The following is a 20,239-nucleotide window of genomic DNA, read 5'->3' on the forward strand; positions in this document are numbered from 1 at the left end:
GGAGGGAGGAGAGAGAAAAGAGAGAGAGAAGGGGAGAGGGAACGACGCGCGTGGGGAAGAAAAAAGAGAAGAAGACCGGTCCGATCCGGTTCGATTCAGAATACAAAATTTTAAATTTTTACTCTGCCTCGGGACCGAAAACGAGGTCCAAAAATTCCGAAAAAATTCCAGAAAACTCAGAAAAATACGTAGACTCCAAATATATTTTTAGTTTTGCCACGTGGTCTTTAAATTAATTTTTAAAAATCATCAAAGTTTATATTTTCGGAAAATCGAACCCGATTTTTAAAATCCGAAAAATCTCAAAAAAATTTCTAAAATTTAAATAAAATTAAAATACCAAAAATGCTCATAAATTTAAAATTTTGGGGTGTTACAAGAATCGTAATTTGAAATTTTAATATTGTTAAAAGATGAAAAAGATTATTATATAATTCTAAATTTTTTATAAAATATATTAAATTTAATTTTAAATAAATCTTTACAATTTTTTAATTAAAAAATATATTAAGAAATATTTTTAATAATAATAATACATAGACTTTTAATTTTAGGGTTTTTTCAGTTTAAAATATCGAACTAAAGTTAATTGGGCCTTCTTTTTAGCATTGTGATTGAGATCTCTTTCTGCGTTGATGTGGGCTGAAGACTAGACCAAGGTTGAGTTACACTTGGGTTGCTGGGTTGGAACTTTTCAAAGAGTTGTAGGATTTTAGTCGCAGTAAGCAAGTCCCAGCCCAGATGATGAGGCCATAACCATGGGTCCATGAGCTTAGGGTTTTTTCCCCCCACAAATGTACGTACCTAGCCATCCATAATCCATCAAACTAAATTTTTGAATGGACATGATAATGGAAACGTGTTTTTTTTTTTTTTTTTTTTTTTTTTTTTAACACGCCATATTGCATTTAAAAGTATTTCTTAATTTTAGTTTGATTTATCTAATTTAATTTGATTTTATTAAACTCAATATTTAATTTTTAAAAATTTTTTATGTGAAAAAATAGGCTTAAACCCAAAATTAAACTCAAAATATGGCCAACCGATTAAAATAAATTTAAAATAATTTTTAATTAAATTTAAAATAATTCTAATTAAATTTAGGACTTTGTTTATTTTACAAAAAATATTTTTCACATTTTATAGTGTTTGAAACATTAAATAAAATGAGTTCATAAAAAATAATTTTCTGATTAAAAGAAAAATTAAGTTATTTTTAAAAAGGAAAAATTATTTTCTATTTTTTAAATTTTAATAATTTTATTAAAATATGAAAAATACTTATTCATGTATGATATAAACATATATTATTAGTTTAATATTACAATCAAATAAAAAAAATATGAAAAATATTTTTCACATAAAAATTATTTTTCACAAAACAAGCAAAGCCTAAAATTAATAAGTTTTAATTAATTAAAATATAAGACTAAACTCATATTTAATTATATTATATTATATTATGCTTCATCAATACTAGCTTTAATTTAATATAGAAGACATTTTCCATCTCAATTAAATGTTTAAATGCTATAATAAAATTTTTAAATATTAAAATTTTATTTATTTCATGAAAAATAATTTATATAGAAAAAAGATAAAAATATTTTTTATTATTTGATTACAATGTTAAATTAATTATATGTATTTATTTTATTTATATATAAGTATTTTTACATTTTAATAAATTTATCAAAATTTAGAAAATAAAAATAATTTTTCTTTAAAAAAAATTATTTTTCTTAAAAAAAACTTATTTTTTGTTTTGACCAGAAAATATTTTTCATTAATTAATTTTTTTAAATATTTCAGATATTAAAAAATATAAACATTTTTCATAAAATGAGCAAAAATTAAAAAGAAAAACAAAAAAATTAATAATGAAAAAAAAATTGACCTCACTAGGACATAAACATGTCATCATCAATGCACAAAATGCGCTAAAAATTGCCATCCACTGAAAATGACTATGAGATAATCCAATAAAACATAGTTATTATTCTCTGATTCCATGATTTTGAATTTGATGTTAGAAAAACAAAAATTAAATTTTGAAATTTCTCTTCCCACTCACAAAAAGCTTCATTGTCTCATTTGCCTGCCCACTAATTCTAACAGCAACATCATCTACCCCATGATTTTACTAATTGAAAGAAGAAACTCAAATTTAAATTTTAAATATTAAACATATGTGATTTTTTAAAAAAAATATATTAATTAATTAATTAAAATTTATCTGATTTAATTATAAAATGTTTACAATAATTAAATTATTTTTCTAATAATATTTAAAATAGTATAAAATTTTTCCAAAAAGTAATTTTTAAACTCCCTATCTAAATGGGCTTGACAGTCAAAAGAATGATTAGTGGATGTCTATATTTGAAATTTCCATTGACAATCTTACATTCTAAGTAAAGCTGAAGTGATCTTAAATTCGTAGTGGCATTATCGTAATTATTCCATAAATCAATGGCATTTTCGCTTCGACCGTCACATAAAAGCTCCAAACATGTCCCATTTTCCACCCCTGACTTGCATTCTTTCAATTTCAATTAGAGAGAGAGAGACACAGAGAGCCTGAAAAATGGGAAGCTCCAACCACTACTGTCTTCTCCTGATTTGTGCAATACTGGCCGTCCACGTGGTGGTATCAACATCATCAACGGTAGCCGTTAGTTTTATCCCGATGGAATCTGGTTGCCGTGGATCAATTGCCGAGTGCTTGATGAGCGGGGACGAAGATTTCGAGATGGACAATGAGATCAACCGGCGTATCTTAGCGACTAGGAAGTACATAAGCTACGGAGCTCTGATGAGGAACACTGTGCCATGTTCGAGACGCGGCGCCTCGTATTACAATTGCCGACCTGGAGCTCAGGCCAATCCCTACTCTCGCGGCTGCAATCGCATTACTCGCTGCAGGAATTGAATTTTTATTATTTATTTTTAATTTTTTTTTTTATTTTCCCCTTCCCACTATTCTATATTTGGGTGTTTATAATATGTGATTGTTATGTTTTAATTGTGAGTGTACACGTATTTTTAAGATGGGTGTGTGGAATAAACATAAAAATTTTAAAAAAATAATTATCTTTTTTCCATTTTAGATAATGTTGAATTTTATGATAATTTTAATCCTTTTACAAAAAATAAGTTTAATATTTTTAGATTAAATATTATATTAAATTTTATCTGTTCTAAACAAGTAACGTGAACGCAAATAAGAATAATCGCTAAAGTTGAAATGAGTTGTAAACCATACATAGCTGTAGCTTGAATGGATATCTGGCCTAGCTAGGTAAGTGTTTTTGTTCGGATTATTTTTTTATATTATTTTTTTTTAATTTAATAATTTTAATTCTATATGTTGTTAAATTATAATAGATTTTTCCCTCTTCTTTTTGATTTCAAGAATACCATCCTCAGTACCCCCTCACGGAAAGACAAATTTTAGTGGTGATCTGGTCGCTGACAGGCTGGGGCAGCTCCAGAAAAGCATTTTTCTTTCCCCTTTATTAAGGACACGCATAACCCACCTCACGAGCCTTGGTCACATTAGCATCAACATTTAAAATTCGTATCTGGACCACCATAAATCTCTCTTTTCTCTGTTTCTTTTTTATATTTCTATCATGTTCTGAGGTGGAGATTCGGTCTGAATGGACAATAATTTCATAATATAAGAAAAGTATACTTCAGTTCAGATCATCAACTAACAACCCCAAAAGCCATGAACTTCATTCATTCACGGTGTTAGTGTAGACATTCAGAATGAACTAGGAAAAAGAAAAAGGGAGAGAGAACAAAGATATAGAAATCAAACTGGACACTCAATATAGCCTATCAAATACATAGCTCTAGCAGATGATAGGCTTTAAATCAAAATTAGCAAAAACGAAAAGTAATCTCTCTCTAGAAGAACTATTTGTTTAAATCACCACATATCGTTGCTAAACTGAGGTTGAATCAGTGCCTGACTTGGGATCTTCTTTCACTTTGGGAGGGGCTGAAGGAGATGGAGAGCCCTCTACCCCCATCTCAGATCTGAGATCGTTGACGCTTTGCTCCAACTCATCTATCCGGCTGCCCATTTCATTGATTGCATTGCAGTCAAAGAAACCAACATTCAATCCCATCTCAAATTATGTCCATGTTAAGCAAGGAACCAAGACTTAAACCTAGGGCAATTAAAGGAATATAATTCAGATCGGATCAAAAGAATTAACTTTATAAAGTTTTTCAGTGACCACTTCATGTCCCTATTTGAAAATGCAAAGCGCAGCATTGATCACTACAGTTTTGCAAATGATACCATTCTAGCAAGTTTAAGAAAGGATGTACTTGCACATGATGCAGAAAATGCTAAAGGACCATGCTGCAATGACCAAAAGACTCCTCACAAATTCCACAAAGGGAAAACGAATTGATTTCATGTCCCTCGATGTCAAAATACATTCCCTCCCCTCCCCCTTCCCTCCCATCCATCAAATAAGCAACTTAAAGTTATTCTAATAGTAATGGAACTCTCATTTTCTTTGGCAAGATAATTTGCAATTAACACATGAACAAGAGCAGGATATTCTTTGTAATGATGGAATCCGACATTGCCTGGAACCTGGATTGCTGCAAAATGCAACAATGAAACTTTGGTAAATCTATTCATAGTTTAGGTAACTTCATTATAAAACCTCACCAGACAGATGTAACTCTAACCACTAACTTACCATTTGCTGAAGTAGATTTTGCACCTGCAGAAGCAATATGGAAACTCAGCAAAGGCTAAACATCAAATCATTTGAACCATACAAGTGAACTATTGCAGCAAACAGGTAAAGCTAAAACTTTATTGGAAATATTGTGAAGTAAAAAACATTTTATGGTATTCATTTGCTTATTTTGTATCTCTATGGAAAATACTAAATGTTAGGAATTCCACATTGAAAAAATATAAAGTGAAAGAGTAATATATAAATTGTTAGGTTGCAACATTAAATTGGTCAGTTATTTTGATTTGTAAAGTAATTCAATCACTATATAAGCTCAAATTAAAATGAATTAATATGTAATTTGTCTAGCACCCTCTAAATGCACTCCAAACAATGAAAAAGGGAGGAAACTTAAAAAAGCAAACACTAACAGCTTCATCCTAAGATATGTTGGGCAAGGCCAACCAAATTAAAGCAACTGATATCATATTATAATCATAACTCTATCAAGTCATAGTAAACACCCCAAACTAAAAAGAATGCTACCATTAAGAATAACTTCAATGCTTACAGCCAAATATGCTCCAGATAGGTACAAGAATGAGAATTTCATAGCTCATCTACCTAAATCATCATTCTGACTGAATAGAGGTAGTCTCAATTTATTTGAGATTAATTGCATGGATTAATAAAATGTCCTTAAAGATGAGTTTAGGAACTTACAAAAGCTGTCATATCAGCAGTGCTCTGCTTTGGATCTTCAGCATCATGCCTATCCTGCCAGACAATAAAAAAAGCAATGAGACTTTTCAACATAAATTGTTACCAAAAGTATCAATTCAGAATAAGAAGCTAATAAATATAAAATGGATGCAGAAGAAAGGAAGCCATTCACAGTTAATAATTGCTGAAGACATCAAGTAAATTAATTTCGGATTGAACTCCAAATGCAGCCATAGACTATCATCCATACACAAATTTGATAATTAGTAAAACAGATCACACCATAACCCAAAGACTTCACCTGATGGCTAGATACCAGTTTCAGCATGGCCCATTGTACTTCAGTAGAAAAATTAATGTATTGCCAGCCACTTAGCAGTTCATATTACGTATAAGAATCTTACATAAGTTTTCTTTCATTTACCAGATAACCATGTAAGCTCCCATAAAAATGATTTCTAATCCCAGAAAGTAACTACATAGCTGTTAATATTGGAATCTGCTGTTTTCATTTGACTAACCCCTCTCACAAATAGAAGGGAACACAAATTCAAATGCATACATTCAAAAGATTGATAACGTTTTCAAAATTCCAACATATTACAAGAAATCTGCACCATCATCAATACCAAGAATTTCTATCCAGAAATTGATTCCATTGTCTCCGCAATTTAATGCAGTTAAAAATACATTAGATACAAGGCTTTTTATACTTGGCATCTATCAACAGATCTCAAACAGCTAAATTAACTCCATTGTTTCTCAAAATACGTAAACATGCTATGGTAATTTGCACATCCCTAAAAAAAAAAAAAATCTACAATTCCATCATCAAGCTAGAAATTTTCAACGATGCCTCGAGAAAAATCAACAAATTTTGAATCATAGAGTTCAAAAGGAGGCCGAAGATATCAGATTCGAAAATTATTTGTAATCTTCATTCCATAATTCAAAAACCCTACTCGAATCTCATGATAAATATTCACAAAAACTGCGCGAGATAAATAAACAATCCCAAAAAAAGTAGCATGATGATTTTTTTTTTTTTGTGTAACTATTTACCATTTCTGGAGTTCTGGCCTGGTAAGTTGGTTAGGAATTTGGCTAGTTGGATTTTGCGGGTGGAAGCAGAGACAAGTGGAGGGAATTTCTGGAGAGAAATGCGGAGGTTATTGGATTTTGAAGAAAAATAATGCCCAATTACGGATTTGTCCCTCCTCTGAATTTATGGAGGAAGTCAAGGGTATGTTTGGTCTCAGAGGATTCAAACTCCTCATGGGGTCCAGTGGTTTCGGATGCATTGCCTTGCGCCTCTGTATATTTCTCCAGTCTATTTGAGCATAGTTTGGGATCTTCTTCTGCTGAAGGTTGAGGAGGCCTGCATTGGAGTTGTTTTTGGTCAATATTAGGTCTCTATTCGCATGCTATTGCATCTTTGGTAAACTCAGTCTATTCATGGAAACTATTTGTTGTACCTTGTTTGGTTACTTTCTTTCTCATATATCCTTGATTTTCCCTTGACCAGCCTGGTTACTAGTGGATTAAAAGAAATAAAATAATAAAAGTGTAATCCAAAGGCTAAACTTGAGATCCAATGGCAGTGTGAGACAGCTTTAAGTTAATCGAGGACGGAAAAGGCCTAGTTGAGATAAGATTAGTTGATTACCAACCAACCAAACGAAGCACACAAGCAAATTTGGTTTCCAGTTAAGGTCTGAAAACGAAGAAAGTGACCCCAGAACTAGACAGGAACATGATCGCCCGCACTCCGACGTGCCATATGTTAAATGGAGAGAGAGTCAAAATCAGTCGCAAAGCATGAACAAGCATAGATCACATCACAAATCACACCGCGTGATCGACTGACAACTGTAAATCACTCCTCACTCCACCTCACCTCTAGGATTTACTTGTCCCATCAAATAATCACTTCATTGATTGATTCCATTAACGTGCTTACACACAACATTATTCTACTGCAAATTAATTAAATAATAATAAAATAAATTTATTTTCATTTCTGCAATTTGGGTCTTTCCTCTTCTCTTCCTCCTGTTCTTCATCTTCCTTTCCTTCCATTTCCACCCACTCCATCCCCCGACTCTCCCCTTCTTAATCACCCTTTATTCTTTCCCTATGTACCACCATACCCTATAACAGTTCTATTTCAATAATATGCAATTCTGAATTCCCTTCCTCACAAGCCAAACAAAATTCTCGATTTTTCGCTGAAAGGGAGCGGGTTAAGGAGGCTCTTAACTCGGGTTAACTCAAAATGCTGGAGCGGTGTCTCGGGACTTACCGAGTCCTTAGGATTCAGAGAGCGATTCGCCGCGGAAAAGTTACCCTCTTTTGCCTCTTCATGACCTTTATTGTCTTACGTGGTTCCATCGGAGCCGGCAAGTTTGGTACTCCAGAGCAGGACTTCAATGACCTCCGCGACCGCTTCTACGCCTCCCGCAAGCACGCTGAGCCCCACCGAGTCCTCGTCGAAGCCCAACCAGCCACCGAGTCAACTCAAAATAACGATAATAATAACAACGATCCGAACAATTATGCTACATTTGATATCAATAAGATCTTGGTGGATGAGGGGCAGGACGAGAAGCCAGATACGAACAAACCATTTAGTCTCGGCCCGAAGATTTCGGATTGGGACGAGCAGAGAGCTGAGTGGTTGAGAAAAAACCCTAATTTTCCCAATTTTATTGGACCAAATAAGCCGAGAGTTCTCTTGGTGACGGGTTCTTCGCCTAAACCTTGTGAGAATCCAGTCGGGGATCATTACTTGCTGAAATCGATTAAGAACAAGATCGATTATTGCAGGCTTCATGGGATTGAGATCTTCTATAACATGGCTCTGCTTGATGCGGAAATGGCTGGTTTCTGGGCGAAGCTTCCATTGATAAGGAAGCTATTGCTGTCCCATCCGGAGATCGAGTTCTTGTGGTGGATGGATAGTGATGCCATGTTTACGGATATGGCATTTGAGCTCCCTTGGGAGAGGTACAAGGATTCCAATTTCGTGATGCACGGATGGAATGAAATGGTCTATGATCAGAAAAATTGGATTGGATTGAATACTGGGAGTTTCCTGTTGAGGAATTGCCAATGGTCTTTGGATATTTTGGATGCCTGGGCGCCAATGGGGCCCAAAGGGAAGATTAGGGAGGAAGCTGGGAAGGTACTCACTAGGGAGCTTAAGGATAGACCCGTTTTCGAAGCTGATGATCAGTCTGCAATGGTTTATCTATTGGCTACTCAGAGTGATAAGTGGGGTGATAAGGTTTATCTAGAGAGTGCTTATTATTTGCATGGTTATTGGGGGATTTTGGTTGATCGATATGAGGAAATGATCGAGAATTATCATCCGGGTCTTGGTGATCACCGGTGGCCACTTGTGACTCACTTTGTGGGTTGCAAGCCGTGTGGCAAGTTTGGTGATTATCCAGTGGAGAGGTGTTTGAAGCAGATGGATCGAGCTTTCAATTTTGGGGACAATCAAATTTTGCAGATGTATGGTTTTACTCATAAATCTCTTGCTAGCCGGAGAGTTAAAAGAGTGAGGAATGAGACCAGCAATCCACTTGAAGTGAAAGATGAGCTTGGGTTGCTTCACCCTGCATTCAAAGCTGTCAAGTTATCAACATCATCTTGAGAGCCAAGGTACCAACATCATCATGAGAGCTTCAAAACTGTAATGAGCTACTGGCTGTTGTTGTTTAAAGTTACAGTACATGTCAAATTGCACGTAAATGCTATTTATTGCTTGTGGTAGCAGTGGATATTTTATTCTCTTTTTTGCTTTTTCCTAATTTTTGTATTATTAGTGTCTAAATTGTATTGATTCTTGAAAGATAACTCTTGCACAAGTGCTGTTTTTAATTATATTTATACTAACAAAAATGTTTGTGCTTGAATATTCAACTTATTCTCTCTGGGTATTATTGCTGAGGAGATTTCCATGGTAGCTACTGCTTCAATTTGTTCTCGGTTTCCTGCACAGAAGGACAGTTAATCGGGAGCTAGACCTTGGCTCTGGTGACCACACTCTGACTACCAAGTTAAAGTTGGGATTGGATGGTGATTTTGGTAGAATTTTTCTAGTTCTTACAAGGAGAGAGAATAGCAATCGGTTTATGTAGGTGAAACTCTCAAGGTTTAGGGTGTTTGGTCCTCCAATAACACCTTGCCTGCCAAGGTGAGTTTTCTTAGTTATCACTGTTCCAGTCATATGATGGCTATGTGTTACTGGCTATAATTTTGTAGGCAGCAATATGGGAGATCTATTGAGCTCACAAGCGGGGGCATTCATTTTCTGCTGATATGGTTCCAATTTTGAGCACTCCGGGTCGTTTTTATGGGACATCAATCCTGAACTTTAATCCAGTATTGTATTCCCTTTAGAATTTGTAGGGTAAAATCAGGACGTGAGCATCATTTCCTCTAGTAGTTTTATTTGACTAATGGTGGCCTGGATATTATTTCTACTGGCATTGTCGAAGACAAACATACTGAATAAAATAAACGTTAAAGGGAATTGGATGTATTTACTTCAGGTGTAAAAGAACACAAAGAAGGTCAGAAGAAGCCTCATTGAAACTGCTGCATCCAATCATAACGAATTACTATCCCTTAAATTATGATGAAGCACTGGTTCTGCAAATGCTGGAAATTTGTACTTCTGCAGATAGTCCCTATTCTTGTTAGGCTTATATATCAATTGCTGAATTATCATATGCTCTCTTCATTTTGTCTGGAGTTGAATTCTTACCATCATATGCGCTCTCCCTTTGGTCCGAAGAGGTTAGGGAGTTTGTGGTGGCGGGGATATGAGGGAAGAGAAGAGGCAAATCTTAGATATAATGCTTCTACAGGTGGATAATGTATGGTGTCTCATGAATTGCATTGTTGATTAATTGCATGCGCTTTGTTTTATCCTTGTAAAGTGTACTAGCATCTGCATAAGGGATGATGTGATTATGATGGCAAATTATTATTTTTTTTTTTAAAAAAAGAGGCTAAACGTGCATTAGGTTTTCATTCAAGGCTAAGATTGTGAATGAAGCCTGAGGCATGTAGAAGAATTGGTCTTTGCTTCCTGTATGGCTAAAGCAGCCATTGTTCTTTGACATTCCTCCAGACCAGGATTCCCAAATCATCCACCAACAGGCATGGCTGATGATGCAGAAATTTATTTCAAGAAGCACAAAAGAAAATTAAGCAATCGGTTAATGACATCAACATAACTATGGTGTCGGCCAAAGTTTGTTTGGTGAAATGCGATGAAGAAGGGCTTATCTGGTACCAGTAAGCACCTTCATTGTCTTGGGGGGTCAAGGGTGATAGCTGGTGAGGTGTGCGAGATTTGTTTCTTAGCAATGAAAACGACACACTTCTGTGCTTTGCGTCATTCACTGCAATTTTCTGTTGAGGCGACTGATAAGAATAAGATAAAAACTCCGGCTCTGCCCATGATTTATTATTACAAAGACGCTGTCGGTTTAATTTCTGCATGCTTGCAATAACTTGCCGTGTGCAGGCTGAATGAAAGCAGACTCTTGCTGAAGTTGCTTGTAGAAAGACCAGTTAATGTGCTCCTTGAGCCGACCAAGGCTGAAAAACATGGAGAGAATCCATTCGATTCTGGACTTGTCCACTGAACAGCTAGTTTAGGAGAACATGATTTGGGTTTAACAAGTGGTTTTATTCTATTAACAAATTCGGCTTCTATTGAGGGCAACAAACACAACTTCTAGGCATATCAAACACGGTAAAACTCAATACCATCTTTCAAAAATAAAAACCACAGGATAATCAAAATCAAGTCCATCCTTTTTGGATCTCTCTCATACCTTAATGAATGAAAAAGGGCGGCTCTTTGATGACTTAAAGCCAATTTTAATATTAGCAAGCAGCGTTATAGAAAAGCGAGCTTCTTTCTTCCATCTAAACATGAAGAATTTGACACAAAGCTTGGAATAATATGGACCTTTAAATATGTGAATGTGAGGAGCAGATGAACCCTCCTCCATAAACCCTTCCAATTGCAGCTTTCCCACATGGTCAATTGTATAGTGAATGCATCCACTCCCCCACTTGAGGCAAAGTAGACTACTAACCCACCCATCACTCATGGTCCCGCGATCAAAACTAGTCAGACGGCTCACATTCATCTCCCTCTTCATTGGAAGAAATTACAATGTCAAAAATCAAGATTAAGAAAAATTTCGCCGCTTAAAAGGACTGAATCTGAACCCAAGCTCTTAATAAAAGAAACAAATTTATAGAAACAGTTGGGTTATAAAAAGCCAAGTTAGTATCCTGTTTTCTCTTTGGCGGTCCTAAGCCCCTCACTCACTCTCAAGGTTGGCGCTTTTTGCAAAGCCTAATTTCACTCACTGTATATGCTTTACACACACCCTTGCCTGTAGCTAGGCTCTCAAGTATATAGATCTTTCTCTCTATATTTAAATCTTAGGGATTGAGCTTGTTGGAGGCAGTAATGGAGGTTTCAGCAGGCCAAAAACTGAAAAAACAACAACAGTTGGCTTTGGCATCAATAACTGAGCTATATCCTTCTTCTTCTTCTTGTTTAGCTTCTCCAGTGGTTGCTAGGTATAGCGCCGATAATGGAGTAGTGGAGCTTCGATTTCTTTCCGAGTCTGACGCTACTGATTTTATTGACGTCGATCTTAGTACTGCTCAGGTTAGTGTTATTTCTTATTTGGAGTGTGGCAGTTTTATTGTTTGTTTCTGCCATTGTTTGCCGAGAAAGTGGAGGGAATGTCGATGGAAAAAAATTAGTGAGGTGGGTAGTTTACATTGATCTTTGTTCAAGGAATGTAGAGTTGAATTAGGTTTGTGAATGGGAAAGTTTTTTCCTTTGCATACCACAATTCAATTTGAGGTAGTCAAATTTGTGCTGATATCTTTGATTGTGATTTTCTTTGGCTATCCTAGAGCTCATTTTAAGTACTTTTTTTTTAATCAAAAAAAGACATCTATCTCCATGTTTATCATTTACCCTTTGTTCTTTGTTTGGATCCTTAGCTTAGCATGGAAAATGAAGAGAAATTAAAGAGAAAAAATGAAGAGAAAAAAAAAAGAAGTAGAGTTTGGATAGGATATTAGAATAGGAGAGACAATAAATATTATACTCTTTTTTTTTTTTTATGTTTATATTGTAGTAGGATATTTTAACTACCATTCCTCTTCATTTTATTGGTGAGAAATATTTTGAGTTAAAATTTCTCTTTATTTCTCCTCCTTTCTCTTCAATTTTCCCTTTTAATTGATGTCCAAACAAAGGAATTTAAAGAAATCAAATTTCTTTTCTTTTCTCTTCTCCCAATTTCTCTCAATCCAAACAAAGGGTTAGTTCTTGTTCTTGTTCTTATTCTCCAATGGCAAAGTTCGGAAATAGTAGATGCAATATAATTTTAAGTTGCTGCCATAGAAGTGAAATAAGTCTTTCATAAGTTTGAGCGTCTCCCTTGTTCCGTTTGTCTTGTCACTGACCAAACTGATGCAACGATTTAAGCATGTATTTGTTAATTAATTCTTTGGCATATGTAATTTTTAGATAAGTTTGTGATCACCTGTGGTTGAAGAGTGTATCCTGACCATAATTTCTTTTTAATTTAAATGTTGACCAGTTATTCAAGCTAGGACCTGATCGGTCAGTTTGCATATATGAAGATTTAGCATCTGATACTAGTAAAGAGGTATTGAATTCACTTGAAGTTGATTTTTTCCCTTTTCCTCCCTTGGTATGCAGTTAAAATTGATTTACTTTTCTATGTTGGATGCTTTGTTTCTGGCACATTGTTTAAGAAATATTTTTGCATTTCCAATTTCCATCCTGTTTTATTGGTTGAGACCTTGTGGCATTGCATTGGGTTCCAGGAAATTCTGTCATGGATGGATAATCTGTTTAAAAAGATATGGCAAATTGAAGCATACCAATATCTCCTTCCCTCAGGTTATCTTTTTATGAATTTGGGCAATGTATTGGTACTGCTGGCACAATATAGTTATATGATTGTTGAAATGTTACCAGATGGTTATGTCGTAACAGTATTACTTTTTACAAGAAATTTAGAAATGAGGAGGAGAGCAGGGCCTTCCATTGTGCATTTGAGCAATGGAAGAAGGAAATCATTGTTCAAGGTGCTGCTTTGCAAATTTTGTCATAGTTCATAGCAGATGTCTCTTTAATGTATAATGTCATGTAAAGTTGGGCATTGGAGATATCCCCATATTGCATTTCCTAATTTCATGTTTTTTGGTTTGTTCTTGGAATTCTTTATTTTTAGTTTTATAAATTTCTCCTCTCTAGTTAGTTTGAAGTTTGTTTTAAATGTGTTTGAAATTGTGGTAATTGGAGGCCTAAGGGACCCTGAAACTTTTTACATTGTATGTAGAAATGCTTATAGAAGCACCAATTCGCTATTAGAGACACCATGCATATACTATTACCTGATATTTACATGGGAGAACTAAGCATCTCTCAATTGTAAAATATGAAAAGTAATTTTCCTTCAGAAGAATACAATTAAATGAACAAAATAGTGTATCGTATTTGTGCATGAAGTCCATTTTGTGATTGACTTTTAAAAGGATTCTCCTCTTCACAATCAGTCAATTGGTGTATGATGCAATCAGCTATGCTCAAGAGAAGTAACCTTGATGGTTGTGCACAGAATAGATTGGTGATCATGTTAATAAATATTAAACTCTTAAATTGAATGTAAATGTTGTCAAAATGGATTCTGTTCGATCCATTATCTTCCCTACTATTGGTCAAGTTCATTTAGCTTTCTCCACAAAGATGCTTTTACTGCACTGCTGCATTCTATTAGACCAGTAACTTTCTCCTTATTGTTTATTGTTTCTATTCCAGGAATAACTTTACCAAATGGAGCAGTCACAGCTCATAAAAGCAAGTTTGATAATAAAATAGAGGCATCATCTGCTAAAATGTATTTTCATTATTATGGACAACTGCTACATCAACAAAATATGCTACAGGATTATGTGAGGACAGGTTAAATCACTTGCTGTAGTGTGTTTCTTCCTATGATCTTGTGCTGCAATTTCATTTTTCGTTTTTGTACTCTTGTTGTTTAGAAGCTTGATTATTTAAGCCTCATAACTTGGCGAGCTTACTGCATGTGCTCAAAATGCCTCGACAAATAAATGGACATCCACTATGAGTCATGTAGAAATATAGTGGAGTTAACTCTCAAGGAGGGCCTTGAGGAGAGAACATAGGCTTGGAATCGCCGAACCTCTATAAATTCTTGTGTCTTTCTTCTTTTCTTTCTTCCTCGTGCTTTCTCTCAAAAAATCCCTCCTAGTCTTCAAAATTTTAATTAATACCCAATTTGCCCTCCTCACTTGGGCGCTTAAGCGACAACAAGTCATGTGGTGAGTATAACAATGTGGTTACACTATTTGTTTCAGGAACCTATTATGCTGCTGTCATTGAGAACCGTGCAGATTTTTTTGGTCGTGTTGTTGTTGATGTTGGTGCTGGTAGTGGTATTTTGTCTTTTTTTTGCTGCTCAGGTATACTTGGTCCTTAAATGAAATAAATGTTTATGTTGTGTGTGAATATTACAGTTCTGCATTTTTGTGTAGATGTTTTTGTAGGCTGATCTTGTATTCATTTCCCCCTTCATTAGGCTGGTGCAAAGCATGTTTATGCTGTGGAAGCATCTGAAATGGCAGAATATGCCCACAAACTAATTGCTGGGAACCCATCACTGGGTGAAAGGATTACAGTAAGATTCTGCCATGCTATATTACTTCTAATTTCCTTAAGGTTTCTATTTTTTTCTTCTCTTATTTTCCTTATGGTACTGTTTGTCTTGAATATAGGTAATAAAGGGTAAAGTGGAGGAAGTTGAATTGCCAGAGAAAGCAGATATCCTGATCTCTGAACCAATGGGTAGGCTCATGCAACATCTTTGTCTTTATCATCCAATGGATGGTGATTCTTTCATGAGTTTCATCGTATGGTGCACGTTCAAGTGAACTATTCATATTCTTTCTTAACTTCCTTGGGGATGTGATATGTAGGCACCTTATTAGTCAATGAAAGAATGTTAGAGTCCTATGTAATTGCCAGAGATCAGTTTCTTCTCCCTAGTGGAAAAATGTTCCCTACAGTTGGAAGGTAAGTGTTATTCTTCAAATGCTCCCTCTTTGAATCTCGCTTTCCTGGATCTTGGACGTATTTTAACTGACTCGCCTAGAAGTCCAGTGTGACTATTTTAGTCATGATCTTAACTCAGGTTTTTTTATTCTCATGCAAGATGCTTTGTGACAGTGATATTATGTAATGCTGGTTATTCCTTAACTACACATGATAGTCTTATGAAATGTACTTTGGGTTTTTTTTTCTTGACAATTAAAGTGAAAATTTAATGTTTTGTTCTATGATATGTGCTTGTCAACACCAGGTTTTAAACGCATGTTATTTGTTCCATAATCTATATGATTAGATGCATGCATCTGCTGCTTGTCCCAGTGATTTTACATGTGGTTGCCATTTGTTCTCAACTCAACTAAGCCTTGATCCCAATCCAGTTAGTATAATCCTATGGCTGGCTTATGCATTATTAGGATTTTTTTTATCTGTATTTGATAGGGATGTGGAGAAGAGCCTGGAGAATTCTAGAAAATTATAGAAGAATTTGTAACGGAAAGGATGAGGTGCTGGGAGCATGTGATGACAGCTGTAAAGTGGAAAAAGAGGTGTATAAATTGAGGAAGAAATGGATGAGCAGAGGAAGAAAAATTAGTTTTATTTCCTAGGGGCAGAATTCTTTCTGCTGGTGAGGGCTTGGCTCTTCTTATTTCGGCATAGTTGCTGGGCCAGGTTTTTTGTGAGACTTGGATAGTTTCTTTTGAATAAACTTGTATTGAGAGCTAGAGAGGATAGTGAGGAATTGCTGTAATTCATTACTGTAATCCTTCTGTTCTTAGTATAATTGCATATTTCCATTTCCTCCATTTGATTTAAGTGCCTTACTCTATCAGTATTTCTTGTGCTTCTAGTATTTGCACATCCAAATTATTAATATGTTATTTTAGATACTATTGAGTTGAAGTTGCATTCTCTTGCTGAATACGTGGCACCTTTTGGCGATGAATATTTATTTTTTGAAATTGCTAATAAGGTATGTATTTGAAACAATTATGTTGAAGTTTTTCTGGACCAACTTCATTCTTGTCACCTGTACACTTCATTGAAGGAGTGCAATGATTTAAAGAAGTTACATGAAACATAGTGGAACTTTCTTATTGCTGTATGCATAATGCTGCAATTGCAGAAAACTTTTCATATTGTTTAAGTAGACCATTCTGAATAAGTAATAGTTTTTTACTTGTGATATATTTTTGTTTATGCAGGCCCTCTTTTGGCAACAACAAAACTATTACGGAGTTGATCTAACACCTGTGTATGGATCTGCATTCCGGGGATGCTTTTCTCAGGTCTACTTGCATGTTTCTGATATACATTGAAACACTGTTGGCCACTTGGATTTACTTTAAAAGCTTAAAAGTGACTATTTTCCTTTGTTACATACTGTATGTGCCTTTTTTTTTTGGGGGGGGGGGGAAGAAAATACCTTCCAAAAGAGTAGCCCAATATTGACATAATATTGTGATTACTTGCGATTTTTTTTTTGTAATCATTATGGTGTCTGTTGTGCTATCTAGGGGAGAGCAGAATTCGGTTTAAACCGAAAAACCAAACCGAGTCAATTCGGTTCAATCGGTTCGGTTCGATTTATAATTTTTTATCATTTCAGTTAATCGGTTCGGTTATTTTCACAAAAAAAAAAAAAAAGCCGAACTGAAATTTTATATATATATATATATATATATATATATATATATATATATCAAGGAAAATCAAAGAAAACTGAACCGAACTCTAAGATTTTTGAGTTTTGATTTTTAATTTTTTTTTATTTTTATGTTTTTGTTATTTAGATTTAATGTTGAAAATATAAAATTTTATAAAATTCGGTTTGATTGGTTTAAAACTGAACCGAACCGATATTTATCAGTTTGATTCTGTTCGGTTTTCTCTTATTAATCGGTTTGGTTCGGTTTTTAAAATTTTTGATTTTCGATTTTTGGTTTTTTCGGTTCTGTTTGGTTTGGAACCGAACCGACCGTTTGCCAACCCCTAGTGCTATCCATACAGCCTGTTGTAGATGCCTTTGATCCAAGATTATTGGTGGCTCCCGCAATGTTTCATGTGATAGACTTCACTGAAATAAAGGTATAAGTTTACCCTCTAGACCTGTTTTTGTGTTTCTTGTCAGTTGTGCATGTCCTATTTAATGCCCATAAGAAAACAATATATTTTTGGTTCCATGTTTTTTTTACTGTCTTGAAATGTTCCTTCTGGATAACCTTCTATTCTTTTATGAAAATTTTCTTATACAAAACACTCTCATGTGTGTGCTACACTCATGTCTGTGCTCTGTAAGTTTCATATCTCATTCTTGGGATGCCAATCCTGTATATCTGAGAAATTTTGCTTGGAAAGCATTTAAAATAGCTTTTGAACAATGAAACACATTTTAAAGACTCTGCAATATTGACTTTATTTTGGCCCTGAAAGGAGTAGTTGCAGAAGAACAGTTTCGTTCTTGCTATCGCAATATAATTATTCTCTTCTTCATGAGGAATTTGATCTGTTATCACATTTCTTTTTGCAGGAAGCGGAATTATATGAAATTGATATTCCCTTAAAATTCAAAGCTTCTGTGGGAGCAAGAGTGCATGGGCTGGCTTGTTGGTTTGATGTATTGTTTAATGGAAGGTAAGCATTTGACCTTGATTATTAATGTTTTTATTTTTGGGCATTTGCAACTGGTCTGCATTTTACATTTCTTTACCTTATGGATTTATTGGGTGTACATGTAAACTGTCTTGGTCTACAGTAATGTGCAAAGGTGGCTTACGACTGCCCCCGGTGCTTCTACAACCCACTGGTATCAATTACGCTGTGTTCTGTCTCAGCCACTCTATGCCATGGCAGGACAAGAAATTACTGGCCGGCTCCACATGGTTGCGCACAATGCTCAGAGTTATACCATATATTTAACACTGTCAGGTTGTTTTTTCCCCCTTTATCTTCTTTTCTGTCTTGCTGATTTATTCCATCAGTTTCTTACACGTTACTGCTCAACTTAAATAGCTAAAATGTGGGGTCCTGGTGCCGAACAAGGAGGAATACTTCAGACATCATCATGCAAGCTCAACCCAGAGGAACCATATCATAGACTGTCTCAGCCACAAGCCTATGCAATGGCGCAAGATCAGCAACCACAACAAATGATACATGCACAGCTGATCACTATCTTTTAATCAGCTTTTATCTGCTTGATTATCTACAATTAATCTGGTGAAGAAACTTCAAACACTGAGTTAATCATGAGCAAGGATCCAATACTCCAAATAACATTCAATTTTTCATCTGTGCCTTTAAATGCCATCTTTCTTAGCAAATGTTTGACATCAATGCTCGTATGCCCATTTGAGAACACAATTAAACATTTTACAGTTGGGAACATGCTCTGTTTGTTTCCTTTAAAGGGACGCAGTATGGAACACAGCATTTGGTTAGATACAATATTTGAATGTGTTTATCATCCTCATCTATTTGTTCAAGAAGCTGCATCTCATGCATAATTTGGTCACATGCAAAGTTCGAAAACGTGTTTATACTGGTACCACAGTTTTTATTTAGTACCTGGATCTGTTAATCTGTCATCATCTGCTACTCCGCTGCACTTTATCATGCAAGTGAGTTGTGAGTTCAGATGCTTCTTTAAGTTGAATTGATGCGTCATATGGATGCAAAAATCACAAGTTTGCAGTTTCATGCATAGAAGTAATTTTGCATTTACATTCCAGTTCAGTTTTTGGGTAGGATTTACTTAAATTTCTTGAAATTAGTTTCCATTGAGGAGGTAACATTTAGAGTTTAAACAGTGTAAGATTTTTGGGATAAAATTCTGTTGCTCTGTCAATTCTCCGCCAATTTTCATATTTGTACTTGTGCTAGCATTTCCATCAGTTTTCTGAAGTTTTGGATTCCAAGTTTTATCTATGAAGTTTGGAGGTGCTTTTCTTAATCTGCTTGCTCATATTATGTGTGCTTATGTACTTTTCTCTCATTACTCACCGTCTTGCATCGTCATGACTTAAAACAAAATGGTAACAGTGGAATGAGTTCCTTCATCTTCACATCTTCATTCTCACTATTGGTGTTAAGTTGTTGTTATGTGCATAATAGTGATGATAGTTTATCTGGCTTATTTCAGGATATACACAATCAATCAGAGGATTTAGAAGAACCGGATTTGATACAGCCACCATCTCAAAATTTGGATGCTCAGCTCCAATAAGTTTTTGATGGAATTTAAAGAAGTCAATTTTTGAAGTGGCATGTGTTTGCCGCTCCCCAACAAGGGGGGGTCTGCATGGGTGAGTTTAATGTATTCTTCCTTGCACTGGTTCAGTTCTCTTGTAAATTAGATCAAAATGATTAAACTATGTTGCATAGTTGATTCTGTGCGCTATTTCATTATGCTTTAACGAGTTAAAACAATCAAATCCATTGTGGCCCTTTCTCATTCGACTGGGTCATTTAAATTGTATTATTGTATTTTAGTCTGAAAAAATTTATATTATAATATACTTTTAGTTATTTAAAATTTTTTACTTGATAAATATAGAAATTGAAAATGATAATTTGGAAGCTATGAGGACCA

At 34.9% G+C, this 20,239-nt stretch overlaps 3 protein-coding genes and 1 pseudogene across 3 annotated transcripts; 3 read left to right on the forward strand and 1 right to left on the reverse strand.

Moving 5' to 3' along the window:
* The first annotated feature begins 2,504 nt into the window (after positions 1-2,504).
* LOC110631431 (protein RALF-like 33) lies at positions 2,505-3,090 on the forward strand. The gene has a single exon (XM_021779262.2). The coding sequence runs from the start codon at positions 2,588-2,590 to the stop codon at positions 2,930-2,932; it is 345 nt and encodes a 114-aa protein (XP_021634954.1). The 5' UTR covers positions 2,505-2,587; the 3' UTR covers positions 2,933-3,090.
* Positions 3,091-3,716: 626 nt separating this feature from the next.
* On the reverse strand, positions 3,717-6,715 carry LOC110631432 (heat shock factor-binding protein). Its single transcript, XM_021779263.2, has 5 exons — positions 6,495-6,715; positions 5,433-5,486; positions 4,728-4,751; positions 4,584-4,626; positions 3,717-4,102 (listed from the first exon to the last, which is right to left on the reverse strand). Exons 1-5 carry the CDS (start codon positions 6,495-6,497, stop codon positions 3,954-3,956), a joined length of 273 nt encoding a protein of 90 aa, XP_021634955.2. The 5' UTR covers positions 6,498-6,715; the 3' UTR covers positions 3,717-3,953.
* A 711-nt stretch (positions 6,716-7,426) lies between these two features.
* On the forward strand, positions 7,427-9,352 carry LOC110631430 (xyloglucan 6-xylosyltransferase 2). The gene has a single exon (XM_021779261.2). The coding sequence runs from the start codon at positions 7,708-7,710 to the stop codon at positions 9,088-9,090; it is 1,383 nt and encodes a 460-aa protein (XP_021634953.2). The 5' UTR covers positions 7,427-7,707; the 3' UTR covers positions 9,091-9,352.
* A 909-nt stretch (positions 9,353-10,261) lies between these two features.
* Positions 10,262-20,175, forward strand: LOC110631433 (probable histone-arginine methyltransferase 1.3; annotated as a pseudogene).
* Positions 20,176-20,239: the final 64 nt, after the last annotated feature.

This window comes from Hevea brasiliensis, chromosome 15, assembly GCF_030052815.1.
Source record: "Hevea brasiliensis isolate MT/VB/25A 57/8 chromosome 15, ASM3005281v1, whole genome shotgun sequence".
Taxonomy (NCBI): Eukaryota; Viridiplantae; Streptophyta; class Magnoliopsida; order Malpighiales; family Euphorbiaceae; genus Hevea; species Hevea brasiliensis.